At 43.4% G+C, this 18,144-nt stretch overlaps 1 protein-coding gene across 4 annotated transcripts in view; it reads left to right on the top strand.

Annotated features, from left to right (window-relative positions):
• FNIP2 (folliculin interacting protein 2) overlaps nucleotides 1-18,144 on the top strand; it is a 117,514-nt gene that overhangs the window by 82,173 nt on the left and 17,197 nt on the right. For all 4 annotated transcript variants that reach the window (XM_081134193.1, XM_081134191.1, XM_081134192.1 and 1 more), the window contains 4 exons: nucleotides 1,115-1,261; nucleotides 1,371-1,540; nucleotides 8,234-9,572; nucleotides 10,439-10,595. In XM_081134193.1, coding sequence (XP_080990319.1) covers nucleotides 1,115-1,261; nucleotides 1,371-1,540; nucleotides 8,234-9,572; nucleotides 10,439-10,595 — 1,813 coding nt within the window. The remainder of the gene's footprint in view (nucleotides 1-1,114; nucleotides 1,262-1,370; nucleotides 1,541-8,233; nucleotides 9,573-10,438; nucleotides 10,596-18,144) is intronic.

Below are 18,144 nucleotides of genomic sequence, written 5' to 3'. Positions count from 1 at the left end.
TCTGGACACCTGCTGTCTGGAGTCCTTGCCCCTAATATCTGGGTGGAAAGATAACCTGCTTTGGGTAGCAGGTGGAATTCTCTTTCACTGTGCTGAGATGGGATCGTCAACGCCATTTCTTAGAGCCAACTTCTCAATGGGGAATAGAATCCCACTCCAAGGCAGTCAGGAGCTAACGAGTCATTAGTCAGTGTTACTCTGTAGCTGAGGGACAAAAAAGTTTACACTTCTTGTTGGAACATTTTTGTGATACTTAAGGTATATGCTGGTGAACTCTATACTTGGAGCAGAATCCTTTTTGAATCTTGGGTTATGTATAAACTATTCAAGTAACATTAGGCATTATCTGGTGATATGTCAGAAATAGGAGATGTGAAGTTGTGCTTTTTGCCGGCAGTCTGATGCATAGTGAACCTTCTGTAGTTTGTGAGGATAGCCCTGCACTTGACTGTTGCTCTGCTGTGGTCAGGCTAGAAGCTGGCTTGTACTTGGAAGTCTGGTCGCTAGTTTAATGAGAGTATCAATTTTTCAGAGGTCAAGAATGTGAAAGTATGGAACCAGAAAGCCTCACTGACAGTGTACATAGAGAGGTCTTGTTCTTACTTCAAGCACCTATCCCTTCAGAAATGGGGGCAAAATAAAGTGTTAGCACATGGAGACCTTAGTTCTAGCGAATGAATCCCATTTCCGGTGACCGTAACTTTGCATTGCTACCTAAGTCAACAAGTGCTCTGTTTTTTTTGCCAAGGTGGAATTCTGTTGTTTCTCAATAATTTTATGCACACAGCTAGAAAATCAAGTCAGAATATGTCTCCTCTGTTTTGATTTTGGAAGAGTGGATGTGTTTTACAGCTGGTCAACTTTGCCGTTGTACAAAAGCAGCAATATGTAAATGAATGAACGTAACTGTGTTCCAGTAAAACTTTATTTACAAAAAAGGTGATAGTCATATTTGGCCTGTGGATCATAGTTTGCTGACCCCTGTTTTATATTCTGCATGAGTCTCTTGAGTCCTCCATGAGTTCAGATCATTGTTACCTCCTTTATTCCTTTATATAAGGATTATCCAAAATAATATTTGTGACACTTTTATGTATTCCTTCTCTTTTCATAGAGGGACTATCTGGAACTTATATTCTGTTCCAAGGATAGCAGAACCTGTATGGCTTACCATGATGTCCAACACTTTGGAAAAAACCCAGCTCTGCCAGCGCTTTCTCAAGGAGTTCACACTTCTGATAGAGCAGATCAACAAAAACCAGTAAGCTTCAGCTCTCTGGAGCGTGGTGCGCGTATTCCGTGGCCAGTGTATGTGACATGCCTCTTCCTGCGTTGACTCATCCAGTTGTATTTTCTTCCATTTCTCGAAGGTTTTTTGCTGCCTTGCTGACTGCAGTGTTAACCTACCACCTGGCCTGGGTCCCGACTGTCATGCCCGTTGATCACCCTCCCATTAAAGCCTTCTCCGAGAAACGCACCTCTCAGTCAGTGAACACGCTGGCCAAGACGCATCCGTATAATCCTCTCTGGGCACAGCTGGGTTAGTACTGATATCATTATTCAGAGGCTGTTTGGGATGGAGTGGGGAAAATGCTAGAATTTTTAGTTGATATTAACTGTCCAACCCAGTGATGCAGGGAATAGATTGGCCCACGGATTTCTTATTGTGAGGCTACCACCTTCCTCACCTTTCCCTGCTAGCGGCTTTGTTCTACTCTTTTAAAGCTGTGTAGGTAAGTTATGAAGTCTCCCAGACCATGCAGCACATCACACTAGAGCAAGGTCTTTTAACCTTGGCATTATTGACCTTTGGACCAGATCATTCTTTGTTGGGTAGGGGAGAGGGGTGCTGTCTTGTGTATTGTAGGATGTTTAGAAGTATCACTGGCCTTTGTTCACTAGCTGCCCAGTGAAAAGCCTCCTTCTGAAGTTGTGACAATAGAAAATTTCTCCAGACATTTCTGAGCATCCCCTGAGTTTGGGGGCAAGACACCCCCTGGCTGAGAACCACTACCCTAGAGGATAGACTGGATAGGAGAAAAATAAGACAAAAAAGAAAGTAGCACTCCATAATTTTACCACCTTTTCTCTTTTAGCATAAGTCAGAAACTTTATCTTTCTGTACGTTGCTTCCTTGCAATTTATTGGTGGCATTATTTCTTTAAAGCTTTGTATTGAGGCATGATATTGGAATCTAATGCTTTGGCATAGTTGGGTACAGAGTTTTGGGGCTTATGAAACCAATTTTGCATATTTGGGGTTCATGTGGAGGAGAGATATACTCTAGGACCTCTCATTTATCAAGCATTTAGAGTGACAAAGTGAAACTTTCACACTCTCTCTGTCCCAGACCCTGTGCTAGATGCCAGGGATATGGAGTTGAATACCATGCACTGCTTATCCTCAGGAAGCTAGCTGCCTAACGGAGGAGGCAGATTTGTATTCAGATGACTTCAGGATGTCCTGAGTAGCCTTTTGATGGGGGTGTGCAGAAAGGATGCAAGAGAGAGACTATAAAGTGCAGAGGCTAAGTATGGGTGCCAAAACCAGAACAGCCCAGATCAAATCCAGTGTCCATGGGCAAGTGACTTAACCTCTCTGACTCAGTCTCTTCATCTGTAAAATGGGGTGGAAATAGTTCATTATTGCTGTGTTATTTATAAAGCACCTTCACTACTGGTGCTGATGATGAAAATATTGATATTGGAGATCTTAGAAAACAGCATCTTATAATAACAATAATGAGAGCTGTCACTGTGAGCTAAACAGTGTTCTAAGTGCCTTTTACACATATTAATTAATTAGATTCTCATTCCAAATTTCCTTGTTGCCCTCATTTTATAGGTAGTAAAGGTGTCTTGCCCTTGTGCTCTGGGTCATAAAATGTATAAGAAAGAGCATACCGGTCTCACCATGAGGGGGATAATAGGTGCATGTTAAATGAATCTATGAAGAATTTATTAATTGATAAAGACTCTGTGGGTGTTAAAATGTATATGCTATGAGTAATCAGTACTGAACCCAGTGAGGTGGTCAGCGCGCCTCACGCTCTCCGGGCCGTCTGGCTCTCCTAGGGAAGAACAAAGCATTGCTGCTCTTGCTACGGAGTAGTAGCCCTGAAGAAAGGTGATATCACCAAGGGGAGCCATGAAGGGAAGGAGGCTGGATAGGAAGAAGACGTGGTTATGTGCTGCCAGGTCACCCGTTTAAAAACAACACTAATTAAGCACTGTGCATTTAGTTAGATAAATGTATTTATAATTAGGCATGCTTCTCATCTGAAATTTAACTAATTGAGAGCCACTAATTCCCTTTGTTCAACTTAACAAGGGGAAGTCCCTTCCTACGGGCTCAGAGTACTTTTCAAAGGAGGTCATGTATTATTGAGTCTCCCATGCTTCTCTCCCCCAAACAGTGCAGCAGTGTCCGTCTGTGGACAAAGTGATGTGAGGAGGGGATGAGGCCCTGGTGCAGAGACATGCCATAGCTTGGTAAAGCCAAGTGTAAATGATGGTTGAGTTTCCATTATTACAAAAAATCAAGAGGCTTCAATAATTTGACTGGGGAAGATGCTTATTTCCAATTATCATTATAATTTTCTTAACTGTTTACCAAGTCACAGTAAACAGGAAAATATAAATTGCTAGGAATAAACACTGATGCAGATATAATTTTAACCCAGCTTCCTAAGTAATAGAGAAACTTATATCTTGAATTATTTTAAAGGCATATCTGAGAGCTTGCCAGGACAGCTACTGTTATTGGTAGAGGTGGAGGGATGTTTTCCACAAGCCGATATTTCTTCTGGTGTGGGTCCCATCTGGGTTGCCATCTGTTATCAGTGGAAGTAGAGTTCTTGGGGTGCCATGAAGAAAAGAATTTCCTGACGCCCCCACTGGAGGATGGGGTGTCTTGAAAAGCTTTATTGATGATGTAAGATTAGGAGGGTTCCTCTCTAAGGTCCCATTTCTGTCATCTCACCATGGAAGAAGTCTAATCTTGTCTTCAGCAGGGCCAGAATTAAGGCCACTGCCCAGAATTTCTGCTCCATATCAAAGTACAGTCAAGTCCAGCATCTGGCTAGCTTATTTTGTGTTCTCAGCTGCAGTCCTTTGTGTGGGGGTCCACATGGCCATGGACCATGTGGCTGCTTAAGGCCACATGGCTAGGTAGAGAGAACAGGTGAGTGCACAGGTGAGTGCAGGTCATGGAGAAAGAGCGAACCAGTGTGAGCAAGAACAAGAGAGAGGGAACTCTATGTCTTGGGTTTTTAAATTTCCAAGATTTTGTGTGCTTTTGATGGGGTCCACCCTCTAGCCAGTCCGTTGTTCCCCTGGCTAGCCTAACAGGCAAGCACCTTCCCCGCATCACCACAATGTCACTGTGCATGTGCCCATCTCCCCCTTTGTTGTATCCCTTCCCCCAGTGATATGCAGGGAATGGACCAGTGGTTCCCTGGGGACTGTGAAGCTGTAGCTTCCTGGTGAAGCTGCCCAGATGACCATGCTTACAATGTCTGGCCTTCCCTTTGCCCTGTTTCTATTATTAATTTAACTAGTTAATTACAACAATAACAGTACCACTGCCGTGCCCACTTCTGACTGGTTTCTCAGCATTCTCAGGGAAACAAGGAGAGAAGCTAGAAGCAACAAGCCCTTCACATCCTCTCGGGCTTGCCACTCAGGAGTTCACCAAGCCCCACTTCTGCCTACAGGTTTTCCAGGGTGTGGCTAACCGCCCATTAGTGGGTTGTGCAAAAGCTGCTCAGTAGGTCAAAAGGGCATTTAAAAAGCACAATAGAATAGAAAATGTCAGAGTGACACATACGTGCTTTGTAAAATGTTTGTTTCAAAGGGAGTGTAGGGTTACAGTCTAAAATGTATTTCTTTCTTGGGATGGGTCTACAAAGTGGGAAAGCCACTGTCTTTCACACTGATCGAAGGGGTTTCATGTGGGTCTCTTTTGGACCTAATGACTGCCAGCATTTGTGGAAATGTAAAGTAGCTTTCCTCCTCGAAAAAACAGGTTTGGGATCATTGGTTTAAATTAGTATAAGCATAAGAATCTGAAATTTCTTCTTCATTTTTTTCCTCCAGAAGTCTAAATTATATGTTTCAGAATGCAGTGGAATTAGACTATAAATAAAAAAATATAAGGAGAAAATTCCCACTTGCTCAGACATTAAACAACCCCATAAACCCATAAGCCAAACAATACTTCACAGGAGAAATTAGTTCAAAATAGTTTGAACTAAATCATAATAAAAATACAATAAATTACAATGTTTAGCATTAGGGTAACACTGTTTAAAGGGGACTTCATAGCATATACACGTTTATTAGAATGTAATCAATGAGTAAGCGACCTTTAAGATAATTAGTTTCTCTCCTTGTCTCCTTTTAATTTTCTCAGTTTCTCCCACTATCTGCCTTTGTTTCTCCATCTCCATGCCCCCCCCTCAGTTTTCCATCCCTTTACAATACTGCTGGATTCTCTCAGCTTTTCACCTCATTCTCTCCCCCTTTCTTGTTCTATCCCCTCTCTTTCTACTTTGTTTCTATCTTTTCAGTTTCTCTGGGTGTCTTCTTTCTTTCCCTCTCCCTCGGTGTTTTCTTTTCCTGTGTATGCTTTACACTCTCTCCTTTCCTCACCTTGCTCCAACCTTTGTGCTTCTCTTCAGTTCTCTATCATTTTGTTCCTCTCCACTCCCCGTATCCTTTCTTCTTCCTTCCCTCTCCTTACCCTCTGTCTGTTCTTCCCCTCTTCCTTCTGTAGGTCCCCTCTCTGTCCCTCTGCTCGCTGCCTCCTCTTAGTGTCCACTCTCTGTGTCCCCGTTTGTCTCCTTCCCCTGATCTCTTCTCTCAGCCTGTCCCCACCCCTCGCTGCTTCGTGTACTCTGTGGCCTCTCTCTGTTTCACCTGCAAACAGTCTTTTTACACACACCCCTTTTTTTCTGTCTTTCTCTCATATTCTCTCTTTTTCTTAAATTTAAGTTTATATATTTTAAATTGTGCTTTTAAAAGAAGCACAGAACATAACATTTATCATCTTAACCACTTCTGAGTGTATGGTTCAGTGATGTTAAGGCTGTTTACAGGGCTGTGCAACTCATCTTCATTTTGCAAAATTATACTCAGGAGAACAAAGGAACCTACTCTAAATTTAGTAGCTTCATCAGCATGGGACTGAAAAACTTGCCTTAGAGTTCAAGATCCAGTAAATCTTTAATATTACAGTTCTGTTATTTTAATAATGCATTATTTTCATGAGGTTTGGCCATAGAGTAACGGCAGTATCCACACACATCACTCTCATTACTTTATAGAGTTCAGATTATTATAAATTGTTTTTAATAGCCATCTTTGTTTTATTTTTTTAACTTATGACTTAGTCATTAAAATGTTAAATACATTGAAAAATAATATTAACATTCTTTGATTTTTTTTTTAAAATACCCGATTTCAGATGTGTAAAGCTTATCTTCTTTATTAGCGTTGAGACTGATTTAACAGGTGCCCGTGAGCGCCTGACACAGCTGTGATGCCCTGCAGCAGTGGCGAAGTAATCACTGGGAAGCAGCAATACAGTTGCTTAGTTCAGTATTTGTCCTCGCATCAGACTACAGTTCTGAATTATTGTCTTGAATTCTTGGAAGATTTCTCAGTCAGTTGCAAAAGCCTCAGAGATAAAGCTCTATTAGCCTGTCACCTGGTCTTTTTATAGAGAGGACTGTTTAATATCGTTTCTGTCCTGCCCTTTAAGTTTTTAGGAGCAGTAGCCTTACACCAGGGAAGTCTCCACAGGAAGGGCTTCCTGAGGGTTTCCATAAATTTTCCCTCGGTCTTAATCTATCTGTTTCATTAGTTTCATGTATCATGTGCCCTTGTTAATGCCTTCCCTCATCTCTCTAGATGCGCTCCTCGCCCGGGTTCTAACTTCCTGAGTTCTTGTTTATAACTGTTACCGTGTTTCTTCTCTCCTTTACTTAGTATCTTTTCAAGTTTTGACCTATTCCAACATTTTGATTATCACCAGAATGGTTTCTGACTCAGGTTGGTTATATAGAGGTACAAATGAGATAAATCCACGTGAGACACTTAGCACTGTGCCTGCACAGTCTGTAAATGTTGGCTTTTTGTTGTAATTGTTGTCATTATTATCGAAGTATCAGATATGTAGCTTATCAAATGCAATAATTTTAATAGGCACTTGACCAACACTTTTATTTATTTTTTTAATCCTTACCCAAGGATATTTTTTATTGATTTGAGAGAGAGAGAGAGAGGGAGAGGGAGAGAGATGTGAGAGAGAGACATCAGTTCGTTGCCTCCTATGAAGGCCCTGACTGGGGATCGTACCCACAGCCTAGGTACGTGCCCTGACGGGGAGTTGAACTTGCAACCTTTTGGTGTACAGGACCAAGCTCCAGCCAGCTGAGTTACCCAGCCAGGGCTTGACCAATACTTTTGATGAAAAGCTTATGCTGCTGGGCTGGTTGACACAGTTGCCCTTCTACCTTTAAGCCAAATGTTCATGGTTCATTAGCCAGTTTTTAATCAACTTGTCAGGAAATAACTTACGGGACACATTTTTTCCAGCACAATTTTCATGTGAAGTGATAGAAATAGTCAGATTCATTCATATTCAGAACCATATTATTCATGACTAAGTGATTTTCTTCTTGTTAATCAAATTGATTCTACTTGGTGCATGTGTGTATATTGAGATAATTCTGAACAGGCCATTTCATTGAGTATTTTGAATTGATTCACTGCATTTCAGTTCAGAGATCCCTGAATCTGGATTTCACCCCAAGCTCTATTGTCCAAGGGTTCTTCTAAAACAGTCTCATCATTCTGCTTTCCAAGATACAGTATTTGGTGTGGTCACATATTCAGGACTCTGGCTTCAGCCTTCCAGGAGTTGGGAGTTGGCCAGCCGGTGAGCTGCGTGGCAGACCTAACGAGGGGCCGTCTGTACCAGCGCTGGCCCCTTGCATCGCTAGCAGCAGGCCACAGCCCGTGCCCAGCCTTTCTAGCAAACTCTCACTGTAGGAGTCAAAACTAAAACACTGTCATTACTAGGAGTTACCTCTTGGCCTAAATAAGTTGTGTGAGAAGAAGCAGTTCTAGTTTGGGATTATAAGTCATTTGTTTTTCTCTCGTAAAAGCCGACACATCCATGACATGCTCACCCCAGAGAACTTTGTCTTTGTGTCCCTTTTGCTCTGTAGGCGATCTCTACGGAGCCATTGGCTCTCCGGTGAGGCTGACACGCACCGTGGTGGTGGGGAAGCAGAAGGATTTGGTCCAGCGCATACTTTACGTCCTGACCTACTTTCTCCGTTGCTCTGAGCTGCAAGAGAACCAGCTGACCTGGAGTGGGACGCATGGAGAAGAGGACCAGGTGTTAAATGGGAGCAACATCACAACAGCCTTAGAGAGGGGAGAAGTGGAGGAGTCCGAGTATGTGGTCGTCACGGTGAGAAACGAGCCCGCTCTCCTTCCCCCCATCCTGCCACTGATGACAACGACAACGGTAGCTGAGGGAAGGAGCCCTGGGCCCGAGGGCTTGGCTGGGACCCCAGAGGACAGTGACATTAGAGACCTATGTCCCAAACCTGACAACGAAGGAAACAAGAGTTCTGTGGCCTGCAGCCTGGGCTACCAGGACCCAGCCCTGGACAGCTCTTGGAAACCTCAGGACGCATTTTATGAGGAGGAAGAAAGTGAAAAAGAGGCCCTACGAGATGGCTGTTCCAGGTTCTCCAGCTGTGAAGGTTTGGGGACAGGACTAAAGATCAGTGAGGAGTTGAAAGGGGAGATGCCTAAGAAGGTACCAGAACGGTCAGCGGCCTGGCCTTGCCCAGATAGACTTTCCCGGGAGAAGCCTCCCTTAGAAAAGGTCACTTTCCAGATTGGAAGCTCTGTGTCTCCAGAGTCTGACTTTGAAAGCCGTGCTCAGAACATGGAGGAGCGGCTGAAGGCCTGTAGACAATATCCAGAGTCAGCAGGTTGTCCCTTGGTTGAGCCCAGGGTGGCTGCTGACATGGCTCAGGACCAGCAGGTTTCCAGGTGCTCCTTCCCGCCTGGCTTCAGACAGACTGTCCACTGTTCTCAGAATCAACCATCTGAAGGGGATGAAGGTGAATTTGACAGGGGTTATCCTGAGGACAGAGGCTTCAGAACTGAGGCTGTGGCAGATGCTGCCGGGCAGCTCGACCCCCCAGCCAACTCGTCTGCACCCAGCGCCAGTGCGGCAGGGACTGGACAGAGCGTGCCGGAGAAAACCAGAGGTTTGTATTCGAAGGATGAGGAGGGACCTTTGATAGAGCCCGTCCCCAGCAGGTGTGTACAGCAGGACTCCGGCGTCTCAGCTGCTACAGATGTCCCCTGTGGGGATGCTGACAGGACAGCTGACTTCAGGACTGAAGGAGACATTCCCAGAAACGAAAGCTCAGACAGCGCCCTCGGGGACAGTGACGACGAAGCCTGTGCTTTGGCCGCAGTGAATCTCGGTCACAGCAGTGACCAGGCTGAAGCGTCCCTGGAAGTGGAGCTGCCTCTGCCCAGGTAAGCCTGTCCGGCTGGGATGCGGAGGGAACTGGGTTCAAATGTGCCATGATCATGTTAGCTACTGTTGGCTGTGTCACACATGATGGTGGTTTTTCTCAAAGTATTAGAAGTGTTATCAAACCGATACAGTTGCCAGCCTGCCCTTCCTCCAAGGGTGACCACTGGCTGAGTGCATCTGAGCTCTCTGAGCAAGGAGGCAAGTGTGTACCTTTGCAAAGATTGGGACGTGTTGGGGAAGCTAAGGAATGTGATGGAGGTGGTGGTGGGAGCAGGGAGTATGGTGCTCTGTCGTTTGGATGAGGCTGCACGGTTGGCAGCAGATGCCTCGCTTCGGAGGAGTTGGATTACACACCCCGGGCAGCTTCTGTCCTGCCGGACAGAGCAGTGTGAAATGGCTGGGAAACAACACCTCTTCCTTAACACTCCATCAGGTCGATGATTTGGTCTTTGATGACTGAAAGCAGCAATTAGAGACTTCTTCTGTTCTGCCGCACTGTCGTGGGCACCACCCTGTGCAGATGTGTTGCGTTCCTAAAGCCAGACTTTTGGCAGGCTCCCCCCAGTAGACTTTCTTTCTTCACTCCCTTGACATAGACTGCCTGGTGGATGTTCCATATAAGATGCAAGAACAAACTCATAAACAGCCATCAATATACTCTTTTCTTCCTGCACTGCCATTAGAAAAAAAACTCCTTTTACTCTTCTAACCTCCTCCCTTTTCTGATGCCGATGATCTGCTTACTGGAGGAATGGCGAAATGGCCCACCCTGAATCTGACCTGTGTCGCTTGGGTGTTTGTTCTGATTGTAACACAGAAGCGAGCCCATTTTAAATTGTCTTCTAACCCACCCATATTGTTTTAGGTCTCAGAGCATCAGCAACCCGAATGTAAGAAACTTTGGCCGCTCCCTTCTGGCGGGTTATTGCCCCACGTACATGCCCGATCTGGTGCTCCATGGGACCAGCAGCGACGAGAAGCTGAGGCAGTGCCTGATGTCTGATCTGGTCCACACGGTCCATGTAAGTGATTGCATCTTGGAGTCCCTGGCTGCCGACAGTGTGTCCACCAGGGTCCTGCCCAGCCACAGGTGTTTAGACTGTTTTCGACTGAAGGGAGTATAATGAAGGATGTTTATAGAGATGTGGGCATGGCTGGGGAAGCACCCAAGGATTAGCAGCAACTGAACTGGGAGCACACTGGGCCTGGAGGAGTAAGGCAGCGAGCAGTGAGAGCAGAGCTGGAACTGGAAGAGGGGCTGCCTGGCCACAGGAGCACCGAGGAGGGTGGGGGGCTAATGCCTGACATTGTGCTCCCCCAGCCTCTGAGCTCTTCTCCTGCCTCCCAGGGGCTGGGCCCAGCTGATGCAGACATAGTCCTGCTGTCCACAGAGGTCAGCCTCCCAGGACCCACACAGGACAGACAAGGGCAAAGAGTGGACCTGGGGGCATGTGGAGGGCACTGTGCTGGACAAACAATAAACAGCAGACAGTGACAGTTATGTGCTGTCGCAGGGAGGACCCAAGAGATGTCACATATGGTTTTCTTTTTACCCCATCCATACAAGTTCCTCAAAGTAATTTATTTTAACTGATTTGTCATTGAGTTTACTCTGATGGCTGCGTGAGGGTGACTCTGTAAAGATTAACACGTCTCTCTGGAAAAGTGCCCCGTGGCTGCACGTAGTGCTTTTCTGCTCTCTGCACTGTGACAGGGACTGAGCAGTGAAGGCAGCTGTGTCAGTCTCACAGGCCTGTTTTTAATTGAGCTGCTATTGGGCAGATGTGCAAAAAATAGATGTTTTGCATTGGAAACATATTGTATCTTGTGCAATAAGGACGGTCCTCATTACATTAAGAAGAGAGGAATTTGGCTTGTTGTCTACCTCCTCACCCAACAAGTATTTTCTGGGGGGTGAAACAGAGGCACTACATGTTATCTTTGGCCTTGAGCACCTCCTCTGTGAAGACTAAACATACATCAGACTCAGGCTAAACTGGCTGAAGATTTGTGTGAAATGAAGAAAAGCTCAGTAACGAAGCAGATGTCTTCATAACCCCTCAATGGGGCAGGAGGAGAGACAAGGAGGGTGGCCTGAAGCCAGAAGGCCAGCCCAGGGGATGCATTAGTACCCCAGCATTCCTAACCCTGCCCTGCTTTGTGGTCAGACACCACCCCTCTCCAGGATACTCCTGGAACAAAGCTGTATAAGGAATGTCAAGTTTTGTTTACATACTTGTAATGAACACTGCACACTTGTATATCATTTTAGAGATCTGTACATCAGTGACCGTAGGATAAAAGCAACACCCTCATTGTATGATGCTTCTTTCTGGGTTGTCTTAAACCATGTACGAAGCCTCAGTGACTTCAGAGACTCACATACATCTGCAGCCATCTGCTGCTTTAGGGTGGGGAACTAGAGGCTCTCCTTTCCTTTTCTGTCATCACCTTATGTTTATATCCATATATGCAAAACCTGTGAGGTTTTTCTTTCTGCTCTGCTGGTGGTTTGATTTGTGAGAACATTGGTGTTGCTCGCTGGACCTTTCTTCCATGAAGCTCCATGTCCTAGTTCTGATGGAGGTGCCAAGAGATCGTATGTGAACTGACTGGGTTGTCTTCAGTGCCATCGATCTTGCCAGCTGGGTGGTGGTGCCCGAATGCCCCAGACTTGCTTACCAAACACTGGAAATGTAATCTATTGGTTGATAACTCTTCTTGAAATTACCTGCAAAACCATTCGTAACATCTTTAATATTTTTTATAGGCTGACAAGTTCCACTTTTTGTGTATTAGGTTTTTATGGTGACCATCTAGTTCTACGATTCATATATTTGAAAAAACAAAAAGACATTTCCTCTATTTGTACTCTTAAAGATTTTTCATATATCATCTCCCTTTCCTTTCAGAAGTAGTGTTTTCACACTGTAGCTTTTCTCATTTCTTTAGAATATGCAATTACCCTGAGAGATCAAAAGTTATTAAGCATAATAACCTATATTGTGTCAAATTGTGGGAACATCCAAAGTGCAGCCATGCATGGGTGTTAATAGGAAATTGCGAAGGTTTCATGAAAACATCTTCAGAAGTTTAATGCATTTAGAATGTATCTAATTAGCATTAGTGGATTTCTAATTTCACATGGCACATTCATCATAATGAATTTTACTTTTGAAGTAATGTTCCATTTAAACTGCCTTGCAGACTGGGACTCTAGTCTGCGGCAGTGTTTAAAAAAAAAAGCCTCACTGTCAAATGCCATTTACAAATATTTGTTGAAAAATAAATTAAGAGGTTTTTTTTTAAACATTATATTGAATTTACTGCTCCATAAAGCCCAGTAATTATTTAAATTCTTGAGTAGATTGCCAGAATAAGAAGCAAAGATTCAAGAACAAGTACATGACCAGAGTTAGAGCAGAAAGAATTGCTTTTTGAGGAAGAAAGGATTGGGGTAAATTGCTTTATCACAACTTGCTTTCAAAAGCCTATTTTGGGTGTTACTCATTTTTAGTGTTTATGCTAGACTTCATTGGGCTTTGCTATTCATAACTGTTTTTAGAGAAGGATTTTTAATAACTGCCTAAAAGCCATTGATTTAAGCCATTGATCTATTCTGTAGATATAGGTATGGTTGGATTGTAAAATCTATCTTATGTAAATGTACATTTTTATAACCATGGTGGATTAATTTGTGGAGAAGGATTGCATTCTAGAGCTCCTGGCACTAAGCATTTCTTTGTACGTTTCCTTACTCTGGTCTCGTGAAAGGAAGGTGTATTAACTTTACTTCATGTATTTCCATTTTTATTACTAGCTTTCACGTGTTAAAATGTGGTCTTTAAATATTTAAACACATGTTCTTGTTTAATCCATATACCTCCTCTTTTCTGTCATTTGAACTGTTTCTGCCTCCTAGCATATAGATTATACAGCTGCCTTAAATTAGGTTAAAGTAATATTTAGTTTCCTTTTTTTCCTGCTACATCTAAGTGTGCATTCCTTCCTCTTTTCTTTCTGGCTTTAAATGGTAAAGTGGGAGAGAGAGGGCAAGAGCCAGCTTTACTCTGTGCCTGTGACCTCAAGTAGCTCTTTCTCTCTTGTTTTTTTCTCCTGTGTGTTTGTCTGCCTGCAAATACTGCTGACCAGAGCAATGTCAGGGGTATTACATTGTGGGACAGTGGAGGGGCACTGACTTAACATTGATGGCTTAGGTTCAAGTCTCAGTATCACCACTCATTCGCTGATAGTTGAGTAGGCCAATTGGCACTGCTAAGCCTCAGAAAAATGTATTTAGAGGAACAGATGAAATATAACCCAGTGGTTACGAGTTTGGCTTCGGAAGACAGACAAACCTGAGTTTGAATCAAGGCTCAACCCTTTGTGGCTTTGTGGCCTTGGGCAAGGTCCTTCGATTTTCTAAGCATCAGTTTATCTTCCGTGAAATGAATAGTATTTATAGGTCTGGTTTGAAGACTCTGTAAGATAATACATATCAAGTATTTAGCACAGTGCCTGGTATGTTACTAAATGCCCAGTAAATGTTAGCTTTTAAAATAATAGATGTGAAAGTGTTTTGTAAATAAGTTTCCCAGGAAACTCTTGTTGGAGATGATGGGACAGACCCCACACACATATTCATTCTGTGCTGAAAGTGTCCACTTTCCCCTGCCTGTGATATTACAAGGAGCATGCCAGACGGCTTTAACTCTGCAGAGGAGGGTCATCAGGATCATAATTAACATCACATTTTAATGTTTTTTAAAACTATGTTCAAGGCTTCAGGCATTTTATAGCATAATCTATAAAGCAAAGTAACAGTTGGATATAGCAGCCTCTTTCATTTGATTTTAAGAGCGGCAACAGATTGACTCCAGAAATAACAGGCGGAAATCAGTAGCACAGACAAGCAGCTTTGCTAAAAGCTTGGCTGTGATATATGCTCATGAATACCTAATTAAGCCACGCAGTGGAATCAGCCAGGAAGACTACAAAAGAACAGCAAGTCACATCAAGTGATAAATCGTTACTTAACTAACACAAAGAACACTAAGTGCCTCAAGTCAACAGCAGCCTTAAAATCAATAGCGATGCAAAGAACACATCTATGTAGGACAAACCTGCTATTTCAGAACACCGCTTGTTGCTTTAATTTCCCTGCGTTGAATAGTGAGTGAGCAGGACAGTACCTTGGGCCTATAGCACTGTCTTACTGTTTAGTGAAATCTGTGTGTGTGTGTGTATGCACATGCACACATATCTGTACATGTGTGTGTATATATTTATGCATATGTTCATGGTCACGTGTATAAGCATGCACACTGGGTTAGGATGTTAAAATGCATTTCTTATCGTACATTGTGATTTTAAAAACATTTGAAAAAAATATCAATCTCTGAATATGGACAACTCCAGTTTGAAATGTTCATGACTCTTTCCCTTCTTAGTGTGACTGCCATCTTATTTAAGTTTTCCTTAACCTTCCCAACTAGTGACCCTTGTGCCAGTTTTCCCCCTTCCGGTCATCTTGCATAGTGCCACAAGAGGGCTCTTTCTAACGCGTGAATGCAACCACTTACTCTTCTGCTCTAATAGTTTCCCCCTTTTTTTGAGAGTAAAATGTAAGCTCCTTGGCTGGAATGGTGCCTTTTATGTCCTTCAAACACACACACACCCTCCATCTCCTTTTGTGCTCCAGTCACACTGTTTACCATCCTGTAGCAGTTCACCTTTCCGCCTGTGTACATTTGCTTCCTTCACCTAAGGCCCTGTTGAACAAGTTTCTACTCATTTTTGAAGACCCAGTTCAAATGTTGCCTCTTCTTTAAAACCATCCTCAGCACCCCCAGCTAGAACTCAACTATTCTCGTCTCCAGGCTCCTTAGCACATTGCTCTGTGCCTTAGTTCTCTGTCCCAACTAGGGCTGCAGGCACCTGGAAACAGAGGAGGGGACTTATTTTCTTTCATACCCCAGCACCTTGGTGCCTAAGATATAAAAAGTAATGTGACTATTTCCCATAGAACGTGTGTTTGTTACTATAAGTAAAGCTATGATGATTAGTGTCTCTTTCTTCTGAAGTAAAGAAAAATAGCAGATAGTCTTTCTTTAAAAAATAGAGAGACAGAGTAATGTGTGTAGACGTAACGCCTATGGCTTTTTGTATTCATTTTCTTTCCTTTTTTTTTTTTTAAAAAATACATCTTTACTGATTTCATAGAGAGGAAGGGAGAGGGAGAGAGCAATAGAAATATCAATGATGAGAGAGTTGTCATTGATCGGCTGCTTCCTGCATGCCTCTCACTGGGGATCGAGCCCACAGCCCGGGCATGAGCCCTGACCGGGAATCAAACGGCGATCTCCTGGATTCTAGGTCGATGCTCAACCGCTGAGCCATGCCTGGCCAGGCTGTGTTCATTTTCTTTACCTAAAGGGTAATGAAAAGCCTATCATAGGTCCCTCGGGCTTCTTTTCTCTTGCATTTTGTAAATATTGGACACATGGCCAATTTTGATGTTTTTCCACATTTTTGTACTGTGTACAAAATTCTTGGACATCTATGCTATTCTCTTCAAAAAAGCTGCCAACCTTCTCACATTTTATTTTGGAGTCATACACATCCTCCCATAACTTTATCCTGATAACCCTTTTTTGCCTTGAGCACCTTTCCTTGACTTGAAGCTGTTTCCTCAGCAACTGACCGCCTGACAGTTAAGCTGTTCCCAAGGCTGCACACTGATCTGCAAGGCCACAGGCTGAACTCGGGTGTCAGCTGAGCAAGTCCAGTGATCACAGCCATAGGCACAAACACAGGTCACATGCCTCCTTTGTGCCCCTTCTCCCCAACCACCTCACCAGCCTCTTCCCTCTGCTCCCTGAGTCCCTGTGTCTTCATGCTGTCTTTGGCTTCCCAGAGTCCCCAGCTTGATGTACCTACCAGGTCCCATAGTCCAGAATGATCGATTTTCTCTTCCACCTTATTACAATTCTTAAGCCTTTAGTGACTGACATTAAACCTGTTTCTAAGAAAGAAACTTGTTATAAACAAATGCTTACAGAATTATAAGATGAATAAATATCTTCTGGTATTTTCATATGTAAACAGTCTGTTTGATGAACTTAGAAATCTCTGATGGTGGCGTTTCAGGTGATCTGGCCAACTTGTTTGGCCAGCAGCAGGGCAGGGAGGCTGGAGATGGCTTCTGGGGAGGAGGAAGTTTATTTTTCAATTAGAAAATACTGAGTACCATACCAAGTACCTTTTATGCGCTGTGGGCCGTGTTTATAGCCATAGTCAAAACATAAGGTGGGAGGATTCCAGGAACACGTTGGGATACAGATGGTATGCCTCCCCACTAAACCTATAAAAATAATGGATAAAATACTACCATCCCCACCCAGCACCTTGTTATAAAACCTGTGCATGGAGGGGGGAAAAAAGGAAACGCTTTTGTGCCAGAAACACATAGAAATCAAAGCCAGACCAGTAAGTTTGGGCTGATGAAACTGTTGCCTCTGGCATTTCAATCTGGATATAGGTCCTAGGAATTAGGTCTGGAGTTTCTAAGATCCACTCAGGATGGGAGATGTCATCTCGCAAACACATAAATCTGGGGACCTGTAATTGAGCCCTTTACCTAAAAACCTGGAGTTTCAAAGAGGAGACTAGAAAACTCCAGCCATAAACAGTGAAGCAGCAAAGACACAAGTTGGGAATTTGGGTGGGAAAAAATAGTCACCCACAACACATCAGATTCCAGGCCTGTGCTATGAATATGCGCTTGGGGTCCAGATTTATGCCACCCAAGTGACTTGGAAATCCCCACCCAGGAAGTAAATGGCAAAACCTCTGGCACTAGCAGAAGGACGCACACTAACACTTCCCAGACACAAGCTTATAGGGCACGTGGCTTCTTTTTGTCTCCACCTTATCACAACTCTTAAGCCTTCAGTGACTGACACTGAACCTGTTTCCAAGAGACACATATAGCACATAAAACAAAACAGAGAACTCCCAGTGAGATGAGCTTGTATTCAGAAATTACAAGCTATGTATGAGGAAACCAGGATAAGGGAGAGCAAGTACCACCAGGAGAATTAACACTCCTAGAACAGTCTGAAATGACTAGTAAGTAACTATGCTTAAAATGGTTACAGTGATAAAAAGAAGTTATTGGAACATTAAAAAAAAAAAGATCAGATGATGTGGTAAACAATCATAGATTTGTGAAAGAGCTCAAGAGAGCTTCTAAAATGGAAAAATGCAGTGATTGAAGCTAAAACTCAAGGGACAGGTTAGAGAGCTAGAGAGAATTAGAGTCTGTGAAATGGAGGCCATCTATCAAACCATCTCTGAATGTAGCTCTGAGACCAAAAAAAAATACATGAGAAATATGGAACAGCAAGTAAGAGACATGGAGGCTAGAATAAGATGTTAAACTTACCAGTCCATTACTTTACATAGAATGATTAAGAAACTGACACTCAAATGACCCTCAAAGAATCTTGTTTTATTTTCCAGAATATTTCAGAGAAAAATAAAAGGTATAGGGAGGCACATCCAGTGATG

The sequence above is a fragment of the Miniopterus schreibersii genome (assembly GCF_964146895.1).
Source record: "Miniopterus schreibersii genome assembly, chromosome: 4".
NCBI classification, from domain to species: domain Eukaryota; kingdom Metazoa; phylum Chordata; class Mammalia; order Chiroptera; family Miniopteridae; genus Miniopterus; species Miniopterus schreibersii.
The sequence above is the reverse complement of the archived record's forward strand: the minus strand, read 5'-3'. Positions and strand labels throughout refer to the sequence as shown.